This window comes from Streptopelia decaocto (genome assembly GCF_964273445.1).
Source record: "Streptopelia decaocto genome assembly, chromosome: 7".
NCBI lineage: Eukaryota > Metazoa > Chordata > Aves > Columbiformes > Columbidae > Streptopelia > Streptopelia decaocto.
The window spans coordinates 19424644-19450245 of NC_138661.1; the positions used below are offsets into that span (position 1 = coordinate 19424644).

At 36.9% G+C, this 25602-nt stretch overlaps 1 protein-coding gene across 1 annotated transcript in view; it reads right to left on the reverse strand.

Annotated features, from left to right (window-relative positions):
• Positions 1–25602, reverse strand: part of SPATA7 (spermatogenesis associated 7) — a 43120-nt gene that overhangs the window by 12420 nt on the left and 5098 nt on the right. The window contains exons 2-5 of the mRNA XM_082059121.1: positions 18980–19060; positions 18226–18318; positions 16628–16675; positions 5761–5894 (exon numbers count right to left, since the gene is read on the reverse strand). Coding sequence (XP_081915247.1) covers positions 5761–5894; positions 16628–16675; positions 18226–18318; positions 18980–19060 — 356 coding nt within the window. The remainder of the gene's footprint in view (positions 1–5760; positions 5895–16627; positions 16676–18225; positions 18319–18979; positions 19061–25602) is intronic.

Genomic DNA, 25602 nt, shown 5'->3' on the forward strand with positions numbered 1-25602 from the left:
GGTGGGCAGTTCAGCCTTCGGATACACAAAAAACCAATATTAGGAACATGGAACTATGTTGATGACTTCAAAAAATATTTGAAGGAGTGTCAGAGAATGCTGTTTGTCTTCCATTTGTCACTAAGCTTTCAGAAAATTATTTGTACACCCGTGTTGGTATAGGCAATAAACTGCAAGCAGGTATGTTCATGTTCTTCTCTGACCTGTATGTATAAAAACATCAGATGCTCAGCTGGGGGGAAAAAAAAAAATCAGAAAGACCAAAACATGCTTACAAATACACAGTAACACACTGATTGGAAGACTTTTAGCTCTATCCTTCATACAGTTAAAAAAAAAAACTATTCCACAGAGGTACCATGGCTTTGGACATTAGCACCATCATGAGGTGTCAAGAATCTTGACACCTACCTTTTTTACCAATATATGTTCCTAGTCTATTCATTCAACCAACTGTAATTTGTTTTGAAACATATAAATTTACTCAGTGATATATTTCAGCAATAATAACCCCCTTGAAAAAGTTTCATAAATTACATATTTATGCTTCAATTTTGTTAGTCAAAACCTGTGGTAAATGGAATATTATAATACTTGCAGTAAGCTTGTATGGAGAGGACTCCTGAATGTTCACGTTCTCTGTGTAAGAGAAAATTCAGTAAAAACAGATCAAAGCATAAGGCTGTCATCTGATGCGCAAGAGAAGCAACATAAAGAATCTCAAATTCTTACTTTCTAAAAGAAGTTTAGTTTCTCAACTCAAAAGCCACTGAGGTACCAGCTGCCTTATAAAATACAAGCTTCCAAAAGAAAACTTGTTAAATCTATTTTTACATAAAAGGTCCAAAGGCACTTCTCATTGGGGTCGCTGAAGTTACACCAAGATGAACTTAAGTCTTGAAATTAACTTATTCTTGTATGAAAAGGTCTTCCAATAGAATAGCCATCTACCGTCATAAAATGAAGTCACAGAGACATTTTATGAACTGCACTGGCAAGATACAGAAGCTCCAATTTCGTAATAAAGGAGTGTCTGATTCTTTTAACTTGAGACAGCCACTTTAAGCTTGTTGTAACGGGGCTGAGCGCCTGCTCTGTGCTGCTTACGCAAAGGTCTCCTGTAGTAAGTGACAAGCTGCCCTCATAACCCCCTTGTATCTCATCTGTTCATTTCAATGCATATTTTGATAATTAGTTAAAAATTGAGAAAGGCAAGAGAAAATTCACACAAATACGTGAACAAATAAGACCTGTACGAATATAATCAGTTTGCAACTGGCATCAATTATAGCCATTTTTCTCATTCAAAACTCTGTTCCTGTTACATTCTTTGCTTTTGTGTGTGTGATAGTCAGTTGTATAATGTGGTACATTCCTACTTTCATAAAATACTGTGATGTTATTAATACAGGGTATTCCGGAATGTGCATTTGGAAATGTACTAATTCAAACAACCAGCATGAGAGGTGATTGTCTCTATGAACCCTGAAAGGAAATCTGTACTGAACATTCCTGATGAAAACATCTTTCTTTGATGCTCAGACAGTTGTTCTGCTTTCCTCAGTCACATCTCTCATTCTGACAGAACTAATTCAAGCACAATACATCTTCAGACTGTTAATATAACAGTATAATAAAACTTTAAATATAAAGCACTTGAGTAGGCAACTCCCATAGGTAAGCATGTATGCTGCATACAAAATTAACAAGAGAGACTAGAAACAGTTAATGGTGTTTCCTAATCTCTGTTTCACATGCACAAGCAGATCGTCATAACTGTCATTCCTTAGAAATCAAAAAGATCTCAAGAATCGGGCTGAAATGGATCTTGAAATGTCAAGATAATGACAACTATACTTAAAATGGTTAAAAGAGAAAATGTACACTTCTGTGGAGCAGCCTTCCCCCAACTGACTTGTGGCATGAATTTCTTTAAAAAATTTCTTTAGCAGCCAGAAATGCCTATTAACAGGATTATCTGAACATGGGATAAGACATACCAAGCCTTGCCCAAATCAGAGATTTTACTCAATGCCAGCTCAATTCAGACTTTTTAGCTTCAGTGATAAATCATATTGATCTTCATGCAGTTTGACCCACTGAATGACTCAGATGAAGTTTTAAAAACCCAAATCAGCTTTGTACAAAAAATAAAAGTGAAAAATCTAGGGATTTCACTACGATATAGCTTTCCATCACTGGCAGCAGTTGGAAAGACTACATGGTAGTGGCATCCTGTGCACAGCCATCATGGTATTTTCCATGCTGTGTCAAACAGCCTTTTCTATTGTGAGAAAACTTAAAATAATTCAATAAAGAAGAGTATATATGAGTCATTTCCTGACAGATAAACCAGTGGATACCCACAAATGTGCTGCTTAACCATCCTCAAGCTTTTCAATCTAAGTAAGTCTCTAAATACTCACTCAAAATTGACATATTCACAGAGACGCGCAAGTGAGCAGTCCTTTCAGTGTCCATGTCTATAGTTTATCATCCTATTTTGATTAACTTTCACACACGGTGTCAACCATCATTATTACTCTACATGGAAAGAGAGGAGCAGAAGAGAAGTACAGCTGCCCCAGGACATCTTATGCATTCCCTGCCCCTCTACTTGACTGTGAGAGATAAACTACCATCCTTGAGGTAATTTATTTGCTAGAGATCCCATCCAAAGACTGCTCTGTTGTGCCATTTGCAAATGAGCCTGCTCCTTAGCTTCTCACTAGGTCTTCTGCTAAAAGCAGAGAAACGTGTGACGCATCATAAACATCTACCACATCTTAACCCACAGATGGAATCCTTTTAGCTCTGTGATCAAAATACTCTCTTTTATTAAAATCATTATTTTAAAAAGACAGTAATGACATCTAGGTAGCCACAACACAAATAACGTTCTCAGTTCATTATATATCAAAGAAAATTCTTACATTACAGTAACTTTACATTTGTAACTAGATATAACAGGGAAAGAATTTACTGCTCTTGTGCATTTAAACTGTTGTACATAGTAGTCAAAAAGCAGCCCTATAATGTTCAAGACACATTATAGGTATTCAGTTTTATAGTTGGCTCAGTGTATACTAAAACACACTGGCTAAATCACAGAAGCTTTAAGAATGTATAACTTGTATTATATAATTTAGAAGAATTATTTATACTTTTTTTTTCACAACCTCAATTGAAAACAGTTCCTGTGCTCTACTGCAGCATTAAATAATAATAAATGCAGGTATGTGAAAAATTAAAATGATGAAATAAAGGCAGTAGACTTACCAGAATGCATAAAAAGTGAAAGCTAATAAATGAAACCTTTTGAAAAGAGAAAGTCAGGTGCATACATCAAAGCCAGTTAGCATGTATTTAGCCTATAATCTAGTCTGACATTGACCCTGTCAGAGTTACAAGTGTTATTATATTTTTATATTCATATATATGTGTGTATGTTACTCTTAAACTGACACACATTTTGCAAGACCCACATTTTATTAGGCAAGAAATTATGCCTTTTCAAAGTAATTCCTTTAACTTTTGTATTCTTACATTTAAATGTAACAGTGTCAAAGACAGCAGAATTGTACTTGTCTTTTATTCTTACATTCCTCCTGTAATGTTGTAAGATGCTTATTAAGCACAGGACCACACGCTACTCTTGCCATTCCCTCCTTGGAGACCTGGAGTGTTCCAGGGCTGACTGCCTCAAATTTGTGCTGAATCTTATCCCAACCCAGGAATATCCTAATTCAACGAAACAGTTTTTGGAGCTGTTCCACAAATAGATGACGTATAATCAGCTTTTTCCCAATGGCAACAGTGACAGAAACAATATGTGTGGCAAAAATCCTCTATGTTATCATATGCTCTTAATAGGCATCCTTAGAATTTGTTTTCCAGCTGTCTCCTGTTGATATATCCTGATGGCTAGAGAAACACAATTAGAATGACAAACTAATCCTCACAATGCATTAGACAACATCTAATCACTGAAGTAGAAGAATACTCCTTTAGTATATAAACAAGCATAGGAAATCAGTGTATATTTTGGCAAATGAAGTAAAATTTAAATAGGGTTTCATTTTTAGCATGAAAATATGACAGCCCAATGCTACTGCCTACCCTTACACCAGAAGGCTCACTCACAGATTTTTACTTCTTTTTAACTCACTGGTGCTCTTGTTTATTCTACAGTGAAACATATTTTAGAGTGAAACATATTTTCTAAGGCCAGCAGTCAATAATTTGATTACAAAGTGTCAAACAGTATTTCAGTGAAGATTACACTTTGCATTTGTAAAGTCAAAAAAACAAAAACAACCTAAACCAAACAAAAAAACCACCAAGCAACCCCCAAAATCAAACTAGAGGCAAAGAAGTATATATCCAAAGATTACTTCCTATGAGTGATTAAACATTGATTTGCAAGTCTCCCAACATCACTTGCTAAAATAACACATTTCAGCTGATAACTAGTAATTCAGATTCAGACAGTTTGTTGAATTATACCCTGAGGCTGGCACACACAAAGAAAGCTGCAGTTTCTGTTAGCGTGATACAGACCAAGCTTTCAAGACAAGTGTTGGTCGGAAAGCACCTGTAAGTAATTAGAGGAATTGGGACAGATATTTTAGAAATACCTTGTTTTGCAAAAGATTAAAACAAAGGAAAAAATCATCAGTGTCTTATAATGCTACACTAAAGACCACAAGTGTATCCTTTCATTTTAAAACTGAGAATTTATGCAGTAATTAGAGAGAGATTTTAGAGCACACTTTACTTGGTTTCGTGAAAAAATAATTTAAGGAATTTCTCCTGTCCCCAGTTTGCAGAAAATATCATGGAAGATCAAACATGGTATTAATAAAAAATAAAATTTGGATTTTAAATATGACATTTCCTTCATTTTCCTATGCATGCCTGCACCGTAACTAAGAGCCATGTACTGAGTTTTAAAGCATTAGTTCCCTGCATTGCAATAAGGTCACACACAGACTGCCTCCTGCAAAAAACAGTCACATAAACTAGTGGCGAGTTTTCTGTACTACTTGGAAATGTTCTCCAGCTCTAGAGATATTTAAACAACATACAAAGCATTTGCTGTTAAAATCAGAGTTAAAACATCATTGTTTTAAATTGCAATTGCTCCCTTACAGTGATGAAGAAGATAATATAATTTATTAGGCTATTTATTTATTTACTACTTGGAAAGACACACCACATATCTGGATGAAATGCCAGCCAAAACAGGTGAACCTGTGTATACAGACAGAAAAGCACTTATTTTGATAGTTTAAGTATTATTTACACTTTCAATAACTGCAACTTGAGTATGTAGTACACTGTTGGATATGAAATGTATTTCCAAAGTAGGATGTCCATGATACAGAAAAAAAAATACAAGATTCCTGGTACTTCTGCTAGGAAAGTTAGTGGTAACTAGAGTTCTGCCTTAGGAAATGGTAGAAAGCTCTAGAATGACAGAGAGGACATGGGAATTTCAGCTGAGATGAAAGCGAGAGAATTCATGGGTAACTAGAGCTTGGATTTACCACAATCACTCTCCATCTGGATTTCAGCAGCTTTGTCAGAGGGTTGAAATGTGCATTTGGGGTTGGGCATGTGCCAGGAAGACCCTTGGCTATTTTTTGCTGCTTGAAACACACCTGCTCTCCCTCTAGAGCTGCTGCACGGCAGTGATCAGCTGTTATTATGGGAGGCAAGTAGACTATCATATCTACTAAACCAAATTTAAATATCTACCTTTCCAAAAGGGGATGGCAGCAGCCTTCCACTCTCTCTTGAGCTGGATCGCGGGACAGTTTTACCCACGCTCATTTCCTCTTCACACCTGGCTATCTTCTTTTTCAGTTTCTCTCTTCTTTGCTGGTCGGCAACTTAGGAAAGAGACAAAGTTTGTCAGATCCAAACTGTAATATTATTCTTTTTTTTGTCTTAAGTGATTTGAAAACATCATAGGGGTTTCCAGTTGGTCAGCAGACCACTGAGATATGCTCTGTGTCTACCACAGAGCAATTATAAAAATTTACCTCTCTTCTTATAAGAAAAATATTAAAGAGTATGCTGGTTGCTGAAGCTGTATCATAGCTGAAGTTGTACTTCAGCTTCCCTGAAGTATTTTCACCTCACAAACAAATACACCACTGTGCTGGAATTCCAAGATCAGCATTACTAACAGAGCACTCTGCTCCAAAAGCTCACAAGTTTGCTTTCGTTTTTTTTACTTTCTTTGACTATATTCTTATCCAGTATTTCAGGAAAAAAAAGTGTTTCCTGTTAATAAATTTGACAGGTAAGAAATACATGATCACACCATGGAAAAACAGTGAGTAGTCTCCCAAGTACAGAAATCCATAGCAAAATAAGCATGTTCATGTCAAGAATATTAAAAACGAAGGCAAACACTGTGTAAGGGCCACTGTCAGATCAAGGGGGTAAACTGCTGTCAGTTTACATTGGTCTGCAGTCCCAGACCTTGTTCAAGTGTCCATGCAGCACAGAAGATGAGTTACATGTCTGCACCATCAGATAAAGAGAGAAGCCCAAAAGATGGGTAAGTTTTCTGTGTTTGAGTTTTCTATCAGTCACCTACATTTGGTATCTTGCATAATACAGCCCAAAGTTTTTGTACATGGTGAGCACCGAGGTGCCACAGATGAAGTCCACAAGTTGAAAAATCCAAATGAGACTGACGAAAAACACAAGTAACTTCCTTCCCAAATGGGAGAGAACAGGATTTATAAGCAAGCACAATTTTGAAGTCTATATACGCAACAAAACCTGTTTTAACTCTTGACTACATTCCTCATTCACTTAACACAGACCAAAGTGTACAAATGGTTTGATACAGACACAGAGGCCTTTGTGGATTTCTTCTTCAGTTTCATAATGTATTTATATCATACTCTGGTACAATCTTCACACATATTACTATACCTAACTCATGAAAATGTAAATAACTTTGTGGATTAGTGTAGTACATTCTTCTAGATAGCTGGGAACTGCAGCAATCTGAGGGCATCTAATCAAACTTTAAAATATATTCATCTGTGTACATTAACCTTACAGCCACATATTTCTCTAGGAATTATTTAAGTACGTGTATTCATTTTGTTAAGTGCTTTAGTCCCCTTTTACACTAGAAATTATTCTTTCCAATGCAAAATCCTTGCTCTCATTCCTCAAGGAAATTCCTCTTTCTCTTTCTTTCAATTCTTACAATTGATATGTAAAATACAAAGTAATTTATTTTATGGCTGATGATTTATTCAGCATATTCCATTAGAGAACCTAGAATATGAAGTTGCTTTTATTACTGGAAAAACATTAGCTGAAGTTAAGATACGCTAGATTTATACAACTCTGAATTAAAAATAGGCCTTGTAACGGAAAAAATATGCTGTACTATTAAATAATTAAAACTCAATATTGTTCTTCCTACACTGATTTATTATTATATGGCTATTCTAAATCACTATTATTTCTAATTGTGTTTGTCTTAAAAGCTAAAGACGAGCGTGCAATATTAGCTACAGATAAGAAGTTTTATATGTTTGAGATAAAAAATTATGCTGGGCCAACAGTGTGTGTGTGTCCACATGCATGGAAGCTGATTAAACTAAAGTCTTGCCTACTGCTCAGGTAAAACAGTGATGGCTGAAATTAGTGTTGAATAAATATCTAGGGAAACGATGAATGAATGAGAGCACTACAGCAAAAATGCAAATCATACAGAAATATGGGCTTCTTATTTTGTAACTGCAAGTAGATGCCTATTTCCTTACACTCAAGTATTTAGGTGAAAACTGGGTTTGTCTAAGACAAGACAGGCTTAAACACTTCTCTGCATGTTCTACCTGCATACCATGGCTTAATGCGAGTTTCTAGCCAAGGTGCAAAGCAATGTGAATATTAACACAAAACTGAGTTCTCGCGTTGTCCTTATACTGCTTTTTACAGGATAAAGTCTGAGATTTAATATACATGGACAGACTCTGCCTTTACTAGCGAAATTCAAAGCTGTAAAAGCCAACTACTACAAATTTCCTCCAGGACCGCGCGCTACAACTCTCCTCAGCCAAAGCAAGGCTTGTGCCCATGCGTAAAGCCAGAGCAGTAAGCGAGTCAGGACGCTGAGACTGTCTTTGGTTGTCAGAACAACCCATTTGGGCTACTGTCACCTGCGTGGGCAATGTAAAGTCTTTGCCTGACACCAGTTACATAGTGAGCTTTGCTCACCTGATCCACCATGTGTGTTCCAGAAACTATGAAGTCCCTCACGCACTAAAAGGCAGAGCAGACATATGCAAAACAGAATGGCAGAAAAATCGCAGCAGCAACACAGCGTGTTGCAAATCAGGAATTTTCAGGCCAGGTCTGCTGTAAAAGCCAGGAACTGTGAAACCAGCAAATCCAGAGACAGAGAAATCCTTCTGGAACAGAGTTAATGTAGATGTAAACAGGGGTAAGTTAGCATAGCCCTGAGGAGCCACCAAGCAACACAGACAAGGGCACAGCCACAAGAACAGGCATGTCACCGACCTACCTCCCCTCGCTGCACATGTCCTTTCCCCAAGCAGGGACCGGAGAATCCAGTCTTTCTGTTTGGCTTTAGCCAGACAGAAAATGGCATCTTACAAATGGCTCGAACAAGTAATATTACAATTGATGGGTGTTAAAGATACTTAAGGCTGCAGTACATAACCACTTGCCCTGCAGCTGTAAATATCTCAAACGCAGGAAGAAGGAGATGAGCATTCAGGAAAAAATGTGCAGTTTTAAAACAGAGATTTATCTGTTAACTGGAAAGGTTGCTCACTGTTTGAGATATCTTCTGCTTCAAATCAATCACAGATACAGCTTCTTTCATTTTCAGTGAGGTTAAACTAAATGTGACAGGAGTGCCCTTGGCACACTGTCATAAACTAGCAGGAAGCTAATATCAACTGCATTTGTTAACAGAGACTTAATGATTTCACTGCAAGTAGCTTTTACTGTACACTGGCTCCAGAAACATATCACATTTGTAGAGTCAAACATGGGAAAAGTTCAAGACAGTATGTACATTGTGACAAATAAAAAAGAAAACTACTAGGTTATTTTATCTCTTTAAAAAGGGAAAAGCGAAATGTTTAGGAATAAAAAAATAAATCCAAATAATGAGTCCCTTTTAAAGCCTTATTAGAGACTTTGAGATTAATTAAATCTCATTAACTGCTGTGCTCAAAACCACAAAGATTTATAGTAAAGAGAAAATGTATTAGAATATAAACAAACTAGTAATTTTTGTGTATCAGACAAATTCAGTCTGTGAAACTGAATGTTTTCTTAATTCTGCCAGCAATGAGAGGAAGCAAAAGACCCATTAAGAGCTACCTATAAAATGCTGATCAGTCTGTCACAGAAGTAACCCTTATGCCTAGACAAATACCATTTTCGCAATGAGTACACAACACTTCCAAACTAGAGATCACATTGATATATTTCCCTGTTAGAATACTCCCTCTATGGGCTTGCTCCTTTTTCCCTTAAGCCTGAGCTGCAGTAGTATTAATATTTCTAGACACATGCTTGGAGTTATAAAACCAATGTCGTAAACCTGGAAGAAACAAAACAATCATACATAATGCACTCCTAAGCGGCCTGAAAGCTCTGTGCTCACAAGGACAGTACAATTTGGAATGGCAGTGGTTGTCCTTTGCCCTGAATTTCCAATCTCTAAATTTATCATGTCACATCACAATGCAATTGGCAGTTAACTTTCAAGTTACTTCATTTTTGTTGTAAATAATCCATGGCAGACAATGAAATACTAAGTTAGATTTAAATTGAGATCAGCTTGCAGAACAATGTGTCTCAAAAGAATTGTTCAACACTGAGCTTTTCTCCATTGTGTTTTTGTATCAGCTATTTTTGCAGTAACACGCTTCTGATTATTATTTCCCTTACGAATTCTCTTAGAGAAACAATGCAAACATCAACCTTATTTCTGCTGAGCTTGAAGTGCCTGCAGTGACCATAATTAAAATGTTCAGCACATCAGCTGGTGATGTTAATTCTGTAAGCAAGTATTCCTTCTGTAAGAATTTTTCCTATTGGCTTTGCACAAATCCCCAGTACACCATGATTTAAGGACCTGGGGTGAAACCTCATCAAATGCAAACTCAATTTTGCCATTGGATGAGAAGTTGGGGTTTCTCATAAATCTAAATCTGTATTTCTTGACACAGAAATTCTAATTTTCATAATCGTAAGAGACAATTCTGTAGTCCTTCTTCACATCTATTATCAGTAGCACTGTTTCATCAAATAAGGGAGGAATCACCATGAAAAAAGGTGCCAAAGGATTTATTAAAGGCTTGATACTACAGCCTCGCTTGTATCAAACAGAAAGTAGTGTTTGTATCAGGGTATGTACTTCAGAAATGTGAAACCGCTTGGCAAATCTACTAATGGCAGAATGTGGGTAGTAATTTCCATTGCTAAAGCTTGGAAAGAAAGTCTAACGGTGAGACATGAACCCTTCAGAGGAATTCCAGGAGAGGCTAGAAGCACAGGATTATCCCAAATCCCCCCACCTCTGATCATCATCCCACAGACATCTCGCAGATACTTCTGTCAGCCACATGAAGAACACGGCAGCCCGTGCACAACCTACTATACAGAAATGGTGAAACGCTGCACCAAGGCTGAGGAAAGCTTCCGAATCTACTCAGGTAAACCCCCATTTGTGCACCCTAGAGAGAGGTCCAGCTGACTTCTAGGTGGGCTTGAACAGTGGATTTTGTCTCAGGGTACCACTGGGCCAGCCCCCAAGGACAATTTAGACATATTGGACTGAGCTAATGCTGAGAATCAGTGGAAAGCATAATTTTATCCCTGTTCTCGGGTATCCTACAGCTATTTTGTGATCCTAAGTAACAGCAGAAAATCGTATAAAAACAATAATCCCCGCAATGGACAGATGGTAAAACTGGGTAAATTCAGTTCAAAATCATAGACATTTTCAATTATAATGATGACTAACTAGTGAAACAACCATAAAAGGCAATTACATTTTCTGTGTTTGACCTGTAAAGGTCAAGACTGCAGGTCTTTCTTGCTTATGTGCTCTGCTTACCATACTCAGTACTGCTGAGTTCCATATTAGCACAACTGGATGAAATTTTTGGTCTGCTTAACCCATGATGTCAGACTGGATGATCTAATGCCCTTTGCTACCACAAACTGTGAAAAATTTATTTATGATGTACTGAATACATATCTAAAATTAATTACCTCTTGTAAAAAAATAAATAAAACCTTTCTGTAGAAAAAACTTTAAAGTAAATAACTTCTGTAAAAAGAAAGAAAAATTACTACAGTTAAAAGTACAAGCTTCTAAAGATTTTTTTTTAGACAGTGGGTTTTCCTGCTCTTCAAAAATTCAGGCTTGTTAAATATACTAGAGTATCTTTCCAAAGTCATAGGTGAACTCTGAAAACATACATTATTTTAGTTGCTTATGACTTTCATTTTCAGAAATGCATATGTAGGGACAAGACGCAACAGAAAAGATTCAAAGGCGGGGAGATCTTTTGAAAGCTTCCTGTAAAACAGCAGCAACAAGATAGGTCAGAGAGTTTTTCATAAATCTCTGATTTTCATGGCATAAAGAGTAGACAGATATGATGTAAAATATGTATGTGATCACATAAAAAAATTAAATTTCAACACAGAATTACATAACAATATACATTTATTTATATTTTTACTTTAACATAACCCCCAAGAGCCCTACAAGTCTGAATTATTATCTGCCCTAATCCCTCACTCCCCCTAAGTATTTAGGTTCCATGAGTGCTAGAACAGATTTCTGGTGGGTAACATCTCAGAATACTTTCCTCCCTGCTTCTTCTTCCCCCCTCCTCCCCCAGTATTAAAGAGATCTGCATTCCCAAGCACACTAATCACTGAGATCAGGCTGTACTATCAATATGCCCTGTGGAAAAACCTCTAAACACATGGGTTGAAAAGTTAGTACTGTTAGAAACCAGGCATGTGTAGCAGCAGCTGTCTTACTTGGCATAGCTTTTATCAAGTTTTCTGGCACAAATTTCACAACCACAGACTTCTGATGGCCACTGGTATCAATCAACATGCTTGGACTAATTCTGAACATAGAAGTTTCACATTTCAAGAAGTTTCACATTTTAACAACTATTTTAAGTCAATAAGGTTGATCTAATACCCAAGAGCATGCTCACTGCGAGCCCAGTGCCGTGGCAGCTCGCCCGCTGTGCTGCCAGCTGAGATACCAGGAAAAGAACAGTGGAAACTAAATCCACTTTAAGGACAGAACACATTCAGTTGGGCAGGGAGAATGCCAACTACAGTATCATGTTTAATTCTTGAACACTAATGACTGATTCATGGCAACAACCCCAAAGGGAAACACTCACCTGCTATTTTAGCAGTACATGAAGCACATTCTCAGGGGATGTTTTTAACGCTGTCTGCAGGAACTCTATTTGGTAACTGTATGCTGTTAATAAATCTTAGCATTTCAAACTGAAAATTCTCTTTTTGAAGAGAAACTCTTTGGAAATAGAGAGGGAACGGAAACCTTATTTGGTATGCAATAAGTAATAAGACAAGGAAAACAAAAATAAAAAGTATAAATATGCTTCAGTTGGGGCAGTGACATGCACAGAACTACTGGGAGAATAAAACTGTAAACCCCTCAATCTCAGTGACACTATAGAGGTTCCAAAGATATTCAGTCATATTGATGTTGCAACTGTGCCTGGATAATTTATGTATTACTATCTCCAGGAAAAAAAAGAAAGGTTTGAAAATATTCTAAAAATCTTTTGCTCTTACTTGCTTCTTCAGTACTTTTTCAATACTCTCAAAGCCTGAACTACTGGCTGTCATCTCCACATGTTTCATAAAGACAGAGGAAGAAAAACTATTATCTGGTGGATTGCCAGAGACACCGCAAATGATACCTTGCACTGAGCTTAACACCTGAACATGTAACACTTGGTTGCGCTATTATTACAGAACAGAAATCTGTAGTTCTTGATGAATAATATATAGAATACTAGGAAAAAACCCAACCACTGGGCAAGGGATGCCTGAGTAGTCTTAACCTTAAATGCCTTGAAGGCAGTGAGACCAATAACGGAGAATTTGAAAGTAGATGTGCCCCAAGGAATTATCCCTTGAGTTACTACTCAAATTTCAGCCTGTGTGGCAGAGTTTCTCACTTGTTTATAAAGTGATCTCAGTCAGGTGACAAAACATATGAAGAAAACAGGTTGGAAAAAATCAATTACATGCACATATTAAGTATCAATACTCAAAGATTTTTCTTAGGATAATCTTAAGTATCTGGTACAAACGCATACACGAAAATCCTGGATCTACTGAAGTTCAGATACTTTTGAGGGTGATCATCATGAAACAATTTCAGCTATGCCATCTAAACCCCTTATTACTCCACCATTCAAAACTTGTCTTTTAAAACTGGAATTACCAGGATAAATGCTTTCAAGTAAATTCAGTTGTAATCCTGACGATGTTTGAATTGGACATCTGGACAAAATCTATTAGCTACACAGATACTGCAACATCGGAACAGGATACTCAGGCTGCAGAATCTCCATCCCCAGAGGTTTCCAAGACTTGGCTGACTGATCTGGTGTTGGCACAAGTCCTATCTTGGGTAGCAAGCTCAGGGAGGACTAAATGACCTTTGAAGGTCCCTTACAACCAACATTTTTGTGATTACATGAAAGCAGGTACGTGACAGAAGTTGAGTTTCTGAAACATTAGGAGAAACAATAATACATACAGACTGAGCTGTTGAAGATAAATCACTAGACAGGAAATCTATGAACCTGTGTCTCTCACCTCTATTGAGTAGAATGACCCCCTTCTGAAATGCTAACCAGAACCAGCAACCAAGCTCTGTAACTTCCAGCCTTATGCCTGGGGCAAGTGCTGAACTTCAGTAAAATCAGATGTTGAGACATTTCTCTCAGTCTTGCAGAAAGAAAAAAAAAAAAAAAAAAGGGAATCTCCTACTGCAAAAAAAGGTTTTGTAGCATTTTATACAGACAATTTAAGATTAAAATGTATTTGAGAACATTTTTCAACATCGCAAATTAAAAACACTAGGTTGAGGAATGTTCTAATGAAAAAAATGTGTTTACATGTTTGCTTTATTAACTTGCTTTCTATCTTTCACTTGGCACTCTCTCATTTTTATTAGAGAACATCAAACGCCTCACAAAATAAAACCTGAACACAGGCAGAGACATAACACTGTCTTGAAAAGTCACTTTCAGGGAAAAACAACAATAATGACAAAACAACAAACAAAATATTTACTGCTTTGTTAAACAGATTTTTAAAAATGGGAATTTCGTTGTCACTTTATAATTGCTCAGTTCCTCTCAGTGCAGAACATCAAGCAAACAAACTGTATGTTAGAGCTGAGCTAAAACAAAGGATCAAGCACTCTAACTACACTGCATACTCAGCTCTAGGAGATGGAGAAGTCAGTCCAACATTTCTTCTAAAGAAATTCTGTGCTACTGAATAGGATCCCAATCCTTGAGCTATGATGCTCAGCTTCACTTTATGAGCTAGCTCTATTTTAGGAATATAATAAACTTCAACTAAGTAACAATTTGGATTCTCAAGTCTTAGGCTACAATAACAGTAGGTAAATTGAGGGTGTTTTTTTTTTTTTAATCAAAAGCTTTATTTTTTTTCCCCTTAGCTTTAAGGTTTTTTCCTTTGTGAAGAGGAAACATCATCTAGGGCTGTGCTGGTTGTATGCACATTCTAACAAGATAAAACACACCAGCAGCTTTTTCCAGTCCAGTCTGAAAATAGGTGAAAGAGCAATTTAGCGAGGATTTAGTGTACTAATTTTATCAAACAGATGGGTAAAAACAGAAGCGACAACAAAGGTGAAATGTTTCCGTCACAGCCTGTACAGGAGATTAGTGTTCTGTCTGTGACCAGGACAGAGTTACATATTCAGACACCACTCTAAGTTAAGATGAACTCAAAGAGAAACATATTGCACAAAGCCTTGCTATCTGAAATGGAAACTACCTCACTACCAAGCACACCTGCTAGTGTCATAACAATTATCTGTTCAGGTTATGGCGCTGCTGCTGTCTCCCCAAATGAACACATTATTCGGGGAAAGTCATTCTGGTGTGAAATACACAAGCTATCAGCTCAGAAGCATTTTATCTGTAAAAACAGCAGACTAAAATAAATGGGCATTTGTTGGTGTTGAGAAAGACCCGATACTTGAAAAGGTATGGTTAATTAGGGAGCTTAAGAAAGATTCTAGCAGATGCAGAAAGGAAACCTACATGAGAGTTTTATTACACAAACACATAGGTGAAACTTTTCTTCTTACACCAACCCTGTATTTTCATGCTTGTTTCAAAGCAAACCTTGGTAGAGCTGAAGCATAAGAAGGACAATTTTTTTTCAGATGACTATGCAGAACAGGTGATCTGAAATTCCTACTGCAATCTGCAGACTCCAGATATTCCAGCAATAATGTTGCTATTTGTGCTGCACCTTTTGAAAGCAGAAGGAAAGCCCACATACAGCACCTTTGATCTGGGTGCAGCTTGTTGCTTAATTCAGTCTCAACCCATTACGCAGAAGTACTGAAAAAATTCTAATAAAATTGTGTCTTTCTACCAAAAGGATGACTGATTTCCTGCATAACCTCTAGTTACTCTGATCATTTTACAAGGCAGTATCACTCTGGCTTGACTGGATTTGAGAATAACCACAAAGCATTCCATCCTCAGAAGATTTATCTTTCCATCAGAAAAGAATACTTTATTTTTTTGCAGTACCTCAGCGGTTTTAACTAAATATTGAATTAGAGAAAAAAACAAAACTTTCTCTGATTGCCTTAAAGACATAAATATACCTTTGTTATTTTAACAAACAGCTGCTATTTATCCTCTTTGACTAATACACTTCACTTAGTATTCCATAAATCAGTGGTTTGAAAGCACTGCACTTCAGCTAACACTATGAAGAAAGGCTACAGTAGTGGTATCTTTAAAGAGTGTTAAGAAATGAGACAACTCCCAGAAAAAGTAACTGCAGTTTAATCCAGGCTATGGGGCTGTGTGCTTGGGGCTGGCTCTGTTTTCTGTGAAATGGAACAAGAAATTTCAGTCCCAGTGCCCACACTCTCAAAATTCCTCTTGACCTTGCACTGGTAAGCTCTCTTGAAAGTTCAAGCTCACATCATATCACAAGACAGGAAAGAGAAAATGCTGAAATGCTCCTTGTGTGCTCCATTAACTGTGTGGATAAAAAGGATCCTAAGCAAAATTAGTTGGGATCCTAAGCACAGCTAATCACTGACAGACTAGATCCATCTCCCTAGCAGTACATTCACTGCAGATTCTTACAAATAGCTGGAGCAGTATACAAAAGGCTGAAGAAACAAGCAGATGCATGTATGCTTTATTAAGGATTATATTCTGTTGTTACTCTCCTATTCCTCTAGTTCTTTCATTATGTTACTTTACAGAAGCTTTTGCAAAGTTAATACATCACAAATACTTACGTTTGATGCTGGTCAACCTACTTTTGGGCACTGAACAGTCTACGGCTGCTGAAAATAAAAAAAAAAGTGAGTGATTCAGTATTTACTTAGTATTTGTGGTGGATAGAAAAAACGTAGCAATAAAACAACACAGAAAAAAAGATTAATTAAAGCACAGCAATTTTTCTCTATTTTAAAATATGCTAGTTACTGTGTATTTAAGGTATTAGATTGATATTAATACAGTCAGAGAATTTTTGAGATGTAGAAGTAAAATATATACTTGAAGCAGTAATCATTTAAATGAAGATTTCTTACAAAAGGTTTCTATATATTTTGTGCAGATGGTATTTAACTGCGCACCTGAAGATAATAAGTATGTTACACAGTAGACAGACGACAGTATGTTTGTGAGGACGGACTGGCAAAAATTGAAGCCTCCATGTACCTCCCTTTAAAGCAGATATTAAGAAAAAGAGGGATATGAAGAGAATCAGCAGAACCACCTCTAAAACCCTGTTTCTGAAAATACCTAGAAAAAGAGTGTACAGTGTTTTGGGAGTCATTCAAAAGACATTTGTAACTCATATCCTGCAAACTTTTACGCATTTAATTTAAATACTCAGGACCTCCAGCCAAACGCTAGCATTAATATCTCTAGGACTGAGATCCCCAAGATAAGTTTATGCCATGAAGAATGAAAATAGGCTGTGAACTGCAAACAACATTAACAACTATCTACAGATATTTCTTAACTCTCTGCATCATATTAACTTTTTAAACACAGTACTTCATTCTCCTTATAAGACCTTTAAAAAATAACTCTGGCTGTGATACAGTTTGTTTTCAATCGTAGCACTGACAACAACGCATTGGCAGTTCATAGTGGAGTAAACACACATTTCTAAATCAGAAATATTTTTGACCAGGATCTCACCATAACTAAGAAAGAAACAAACATGTGGAAGTTCAGTAGGCTTTTAACTTCCATATTTCATAATATTTGTCTTTTCATAAATATAAGTACCTCCTAACATTAAAATGTGTGCAACAAATCATATACATTTTGGTGCTCAGTAACAGATTAGTAACAGGATTTTCTCATGTGCAAACACACGGGTTAATTTTCAAAGTCCTTAAAACTACCTAGTGCCATTGATCAAAAGATGAACAAATAATAATGAACTTTTTTAAAATAAAAAAGACAAGACACAGTGGTCTGAGTTGAACTGAAAATGTTCTGCATTCATTCCTAAAATAAATTCTGTACATTTGGTATTGTAACTATCTCCAAAATTTTCATTTCAACATATTAGTTCATAATTCATTATTTCAATAAAAGCTGAATGAAGAGAACACAGCATAAAGTACCCCAAAATTAAAGTAGCATATTTGGTGGCATTTAAGGAAAATGTTTTCATACAAAACTTCCCACTCCAATAACATAAAAATCTTATACAGTAGCAGCCATATCTCCTTGGTGACATCAGTCTGAGTATGGAACAGGATGTAAACTACACTTCCTACAATCCAATTAATTCCCCCTTGATATGAGCCTATTCTGAAAGAATGAGTTAAATCTGGGAATAGAAAGTTCATTCATATATGCACATTTTTACCTTTGGCTGAAAGGATTTTACTATAATGAAACATCATGTGATCTCTGATCAGGTACTGGCTGGTTAGACTTCGGGAGGAGTCAATGCAGAAAGCTGTTAAGATTAAAACATACTTAAACATTATAAAGGCAGGCACAGGAATACTAACATTTTTAACAGTTATTAGCTGCAATTCAAAGCCACAAACTAAATTACTGTGTGCTTAACTTCTTTGCCCAATGGCAGTCATTTTTCTTTAGCCACTACTATCCCATGAAATCATCTTGTCTCCTTTATTTTTTCCCCATTGAGCCATCAACTCAATCAATAGCTGCAGAAATGGCTGAAGTTGGCCTATGAAAATGCCACCATGGAAACTTCCTGTTTCTCCATTCCATGCTCTTTTGAAAAGAGTGTCTGAGGTGGCAGTACGGCACAGAAACACATGAGCCCATGTAAACTACTGACTGTAAAGGAATACACTTAACCTCAAGGGTTCTTTAAAGCAGTAACCATACCTATATTCCAGCTAATAAAGAGGTGGCATCTATACATATCTGGATATCTTCCTGTTTCTAGCTAGTAGTACAGTCAATGCAAAACTCACTCCTCAAAAGTATTTTCAGTAACACAGATTAAATGTAAGTACTATTAAAGTTCACCAATTGAGCTCAATGCAAAGGTTTTAATTATAAAACCATCTTTATCATAAAAATCAATGAATTAATGTAAAAGGAACCATGTCTGCCTGCTGATAAAAGCACGTGTTACTTACCATTACTCTTAGTACTCAAGTGGCCTTTAAATGGACTTGCTGGACCACATCTGGGAACACCAACAGCTGGGTATTCACTCACTGTAACAAAGTGTCAAAACAAAACATTAGAAAAAAGAAAATATATATTTTGGCAAACAAGATAAAGCAGAGAATCTTTCACCAAAGAACTCACGAATTACTGCAGTGGAGCTTTTTCACAGAGGAAAAAAATTGTATTTAAACATTATACTATTACTGAAGTACAACACTGTAGTTAAGTAACTCAATCTAAACACCAAGATATGTAGGCAGTGGTTCACAGAGTTAAAAACCAGAAGAAATCACTAGATTACTTCAGTCTGAACTTTACATTGCTCATTAAACTACACAGAAATATGGCCGCAGTTTTGTACCTATGCTAACCTATGTTTTAAAGTTTTATTGATTGAATTCCATCATTACATCAAATGACTAATGTGAAAAATATTCTGTACATAGGCAGTGATTGTGGTCACTATTACTCTAAAATGCAAGCTTAATAGATTGAAGGAATAATGTTTGTGTGAAAATCATTGTATCAATGAGGACACACTATTTCAAAAATCTGTTGTTAATCCAAGAGGAATTTGGTTTGGAATTCAGTTTTCTGGCAGTTCGATAGACTGGGAGCAGATGCTGACAAAACTTAACTAAAACATGAAGGAATGGGAATGAAAGGCTCCTCCTTGAAAATAAATGTTGTACTGTCAGGCTCACAACCACTGTCTGTTACACAACCTACAATTTAAAAATCTGCATCTGAATTAATTAAGAATCTGCACCATTTTTAGTGTAAATTTTAACAAGAGATATCCTATTACTACAAATACTAGTGTAGATAAAGCATTCCTCTAAGGTTTCCAAAACACTGCTTAAAATGTAAACCAAAACAAACAGGATTTCTTTAATGGAGTAAACATACCATGCTTACTTAACATCAATTATAAAACCATGCAGTCAATTTCTGCAAATGTATTCTTTTTATTAAGGTGCATATGGTCTTCCCATTCCCATCCCACTTCTCACCTGTCAGTTCAAAAGTCTGCAATTGCCATGTAAGCATCTCCTTGCAACTGAAGGCACCACAGCTCTGGGGCAGTAACTCCTCTGCTCTACACTCACTGGCCCCCTCCAGCTTCCCACCCTACATCAGGTGGAAAAGCAAGCTGGGCCTGCCCAAGATGACAGGGAATCTCTTCTCAGTGTCCTTCAGCTGGGTCGACAAAGGCTGGCATAATTACAGACTGACTGGGGCGGGGGGGGGCAAGAATCTACACCACACATGTTAAAAGCCACTTTATTCTACCTCTCATGGCTTCTTACGTCCTCCATGCCCAGCATCTGGCTTTCCAGGTTTTCCTATTTCCCACTGCTGTGTGATGACTGTTGCAGTATTACTTCAATTACATATGTAACTACTACATTCTGTAGCTCCACTTCAAGTGCAACAGCGTATTGCACAAGATGGTTAACATAGCGTCTGACTATTAATTCACAGAAATTGCAGCAAAACAAATAGTTTCTTTAATAATGTTTTAACATCATTCCACCAAAGGTCTTACAAAAAGACCTTATAAATTTCAAGTGACTAGGATCCATTTGGGAAGCAACAAAATGTGTCTTGAGAAAATAAATAAAATAAAAATCATGAGCATATGTGGAAATTTTTTAAGTACTTTCTTGGGACTCTGTTGTGAAATTACACTAAATCTGGATCAATAAACTCAGTCCCCAGTCTTATGAAGCCAAACAATATCCAGGCAATTTTGAATTAGTGTGAGGATTTCACACTTAGAAAAGCCAGCCTTTATATAGCACAGGCTTCTGCAGCTTTACAGTATTAGAGGCAATGTCTGCAATAATAGTGCTCTCACTATTCTTTGCTGTGAAGTTGCCACATCAGCAGTAGGAACGCAACAAGGGGAAAAAGAGAAAAAAAAAGAGAACACTACTGCAGATTTTTTCAACCCTGTCCTGCAGTTGTTTTATCTTTATGCTGTTCTCTTTAAAGCTGAAGGTTCCTGCTTATCTGTATCAATCTCAAGTGGCTCATTTTAAATTTTCCTTGGGGTACAATTCTTCCTAACCTTGATTTGTGACTTATACATACATATGAGCAAACAATGCTAAATTACTTTTAAAATATTAAAATTCCAAACATACAGTAAGAATTTATCAGATATAGAATGACTGTCTCCATAAAGACTGTAAACCTGTGTGAATAATAGCTTTCTTTCTTGTTTAAGTATTATATTCTTCCACTGTACACTATTAGATACGAGTGGCATTCTCTGTCTAGCTGGATACCCACCCTGAAACCCATGACTTCCTGAAGTACAATGTTCATAGGGTTAGAGAATGCAAGTCTTTGGGAGGACTTGCACGTTAGATTGTAGTATTTCAGTAGATAAAAGTTTGTCCTAATGATTGAAAAAAACCTACATACATGTCAGGAATCTAGATTATAGCAGACACCCGAGCATCAGAAAGTTTTCATTCACAGTTACTCAAAATAACCTAAATATCCCAGTATTTTTGTATTTCAGAGCTAGGCTCTAATTCCAGAAGGACACACATGAGATACTGTTATACTAACACAACATTTAACTCATTTTTATGTGGCAGAATCATAAACAAATAAGTCTGGGCATTGTAAAAAAGCAGAGACATTGTTACTACTGCGGTTGACTCTTCTCAGGTAAAGTAAATTACTTTGCTCTGAGTTAAGGATGATCAGAGATGCTCAGAAACCTGTTGCTTTTACTGTCTTCAGCTGGAGATGCGTCTGTTGAGCACTACGGGAAAAACAGACAATTTTGAGATGTTCACTTGCTTTGCATCACCAGCAGATGGCACACGGATAAACGCCACGGGAAAAACGACTGTCGACTGGTTTTGTCCTTTACAATTCATCCCTAATGGGCTTGGGGGACGGTGGGGTGGAAGAAAAAATAAAGTCAGCTTTCTTCCCCATCCATCCAGCATCACGATTTCATAGTCCAGAAAAACTGTCAGAAATGGTCAGAAGGGAGAAATTAAAATATTTCTGCCTCCTCTATTTTGATTATGGACACATGGACAGCACAGAAATCACTCCCAATCCATGCAGAAATCCCCAATTAGCACAAGTCACAAAGGCACTGGAAACACAGCACCATTTGCCTTTGTGCAGGTGTTTATGTCCCCAATGCTATGTCCCCAAACCTCTGCTCCTCCTACATGCTGGAACTTCTGTGACACCGAGGAAGTTTCCAGTCTCCCATCCAACCAGCTGGATTTGCAGCCCAACTCCTGCTAATTGCAGGTTAACACCTCCCTGCTCTGCTGCCACAGGTATCTCTGAACTCCTTCAGGAAATTCCTAGGCTGTTACAATGTTGACCCGTTTTCCAGGAAGTTTAGGACCTTGAATAAAAGCATTCCTGACTGGTCAGATTTTAGGATGCCCTTGAAATGCCAGGGTTGCAGCACCCTTAGTACCTGGACCTGTTGAAAACTTTCATACCTTTAACAAATGACATTTTCTTGCTGTTTAGAATATTTCCTTGTCAGGCAAAATGTTATGCTGAACAGCTTAATTTCTTTTTAATATCTAGTTGGATTCTTGGGGCTCTGTCCTGGTGAACTGTACATTTTTCTTATGGCTTCAACTAAAGAATGTAAGAGTCTTCAATTTAAAAATATTTCCATTAAGGGCAGAACTTGTGCTGAAGGCTTCCTATGGTCGTCCCATGGTGTCCCACAGTTCTTGCTCCTACACTCTGTGACTCTCATTCCAAAAGGGCTGAGACATTTTTGTACCCTGTTTGAGGCTCTCTCTCTGCAAACCACCTTTTTCACAAAACATGTTGAAAATTTATCAGAGAAAAATGGTCAAAGACATATTTTTGGCAGAAATAACGCTTAGCACTATTGAAAATAGAAGAGGCAAAGAATAATAAGGAAACCTTTCTTTTCTTAGGATCCCAGGCTGTTTCACATGGACATTCCATCAAATGTATAATTTCTACACTAAATTCAACTTATAATACCCTCCCTAAATATTCAGTCTGAAACTCAAACCTGCTTTTTATAGTGTCAAATACTTACAATTAAGACGTACGTTTGCTAATGTCAGAGGAGAAAGTGGAGGGTTTGCTATGTGGAGGATATCTGGTACATTTTAGTATTTCTACAAAACAACTGAAAGCGTTAACGTTCAAATGTTTCACAAGTATAATTTCAGGTTGTCTCTGACTCAAACAGGTATTTGTTTAGATTCATTCCGTTTTCCAAGTGATTTGCACAACAGCAGAAACTAAACTTAAATTGAAGGCTCAGATATGTGAAGGGAATTTCAAAGAACACGAGATTTCCATCAAATTACATAGTAACCAAATATAAACCTCACAAAAAGACGATAACTACAAAGCACAGTAATTAGAGCACCTGGATAGCTACAGGAGTGGTGGAAGCTTTATTCATAGAATCACAGAATAGTTTGGATTGGAAGGGACCTTCAAAGGTCGTCTAGTCCAACCCCCCTGCAATGAGCAGGGACATCTTCAACTAGATCAGGTTGCTCAGAACCCTGTCGAGCCTGGATTTGAATGTCTCCAGGGATGGGGCATCTACCACCTCTCTAGGCAACCTGGGACAGTATTGGTGTAGGACTGGGAGCAGCATGAAAGTAATATGCATTTTGCCTACTTTGCCTATTTTCTCAAAACCATGCATGAGAGCAAGAATTTTTTCAGAGAAAATATTTCTACTTATTTTGATGGTTCTTAAATAATACATTATTTGCGAATAGGGGTACTTGTCTGAACCAAACTTAGCAGAACTGATCCCAGTACTTGCAGTACTATAGCAGTTTTAGCAATTAGGTTTCCTGACTAAAATGAACACTTTCCACTACTTACAATAAAAAACTTTCAGCCACAATTTAAAGGTCTATGTAAATATATTTCCAGAACTGGACTGCAAACTTTTCAAGATAATTTCATTTAAGAAATTATTTCCTGAGATTTAAAACTTGGAAACTGAGACATATAATGGACTCCTATCTTTCATATACTATACATGTACCTATGTGATCTAAACATACGTTTCCTCATAGATGTAAGTGGACTATACATACTGAATATAAAAATCAGGATTCTCATGCTCTGTGTTGTCCTAAAGAACAGAGAGCAAATAAATTAAATATTTCTAACAATCAATTAGATCTTTCGGTTCCTTATTACTGCTTCTGTTTCCTTCTTGTAAGCTTCCCTGTGTGTGACACTACACAATAAATAAGAAAAAAAAAATTAAAAACCCTTTCTCTGGAATTCTTTCCAACTGGTATATAGGGTAAGCAATAATTATATTATTCCAAATATATTTTTAAGTTATTTTGTTTAAATTATCTTTTCATTTAAAACTTATCCTATCTTTATTTCTAATTTTACAATCTTAAAAACGATGGAAATTGGTGGTTTCAATTTGTTACTTTGTTTCCCAGTTGTTAATGGATACGCAGAATTTATGGAAATTATTTTTCTACAAAGCCATTCAGATTTGGAACGTGAATAAATACTGGAAAGAAGCCCGGTCTTTCATTACACCATTCTCATAAGAAGGATTTTAAACACAAATATTAGACTTACTATATTTATAACAAAACTGTACTTCAGGCATAGCAAATAAAAAATACTGAAAAAATCCAATCAGACTACCCTTACCCACCAAGACCTGTTACTTAAAGGATAATCCACAAAAAAATACAGAGACCTTAGGTGGGATATTGGATACAGGCATCTAAATCCAGCACTAGAAGCCACAAAACCTCCACTTAACTGTGTGGAGATATACAAACACCGTGTTTTCCGATGAGCAGCTCATACACTTTACCTTGGGTTCAAAGAGCCCCCAGCCCCAGGTGGATTTAGACCTCTGGTCTCCCCATCTGTCCCTGAGGAATATGCTCATCACCCCTCCAAGACCCTGACCCTTTTGTGCACTGATTTTTGGTGGCTCCAGGACTCTTGCATTCCTGGCTGCACAGTGGCCTCTTCACAGCAGGAAATGTAGGAAACACCTCTGTCTCTAATGGACTAGAACTGCAGCATTTGCATGAGATTTGGCAATTTGATCTCCCTGAGGCTGATAAGGTCACTCAACCCAAGCTGACAAATGCTTTGCCACTCCAGCCACTACTCAGATTTATAAAGTTTTGGTGTTGTTCCTTCTTCCACTTCCCACTGCCACCTCCTTTTTTTCTCGCCTTCTGCAATACCTCAATGCTCTAAACCAAAAATAGTGAGATACCTTTGTCCAAGTGGATAATTCTAGCAACTACATGTGGAAGGAGGTTTGTGCTGTGACTTTAATGTAAGTCACGGATGCTCTACCACTATCACCCTTATTCTACCAACTAGTTAAGTGATCTTTTCAGTGAGCTTCTTGTTACGAAGTCACTCTTTCAACTCTGCACACACTAACAGTACACTACAGCACTAATGCTGTACATATCCTGAGGAACAGAAGTAGTTTAAATTACCCATGTGAAATTCTAAATGACTTAGGAGCAGTGACAGAAAATCCTTCAAGCATCTAATCTAACACATCTGAAAAGGTCAT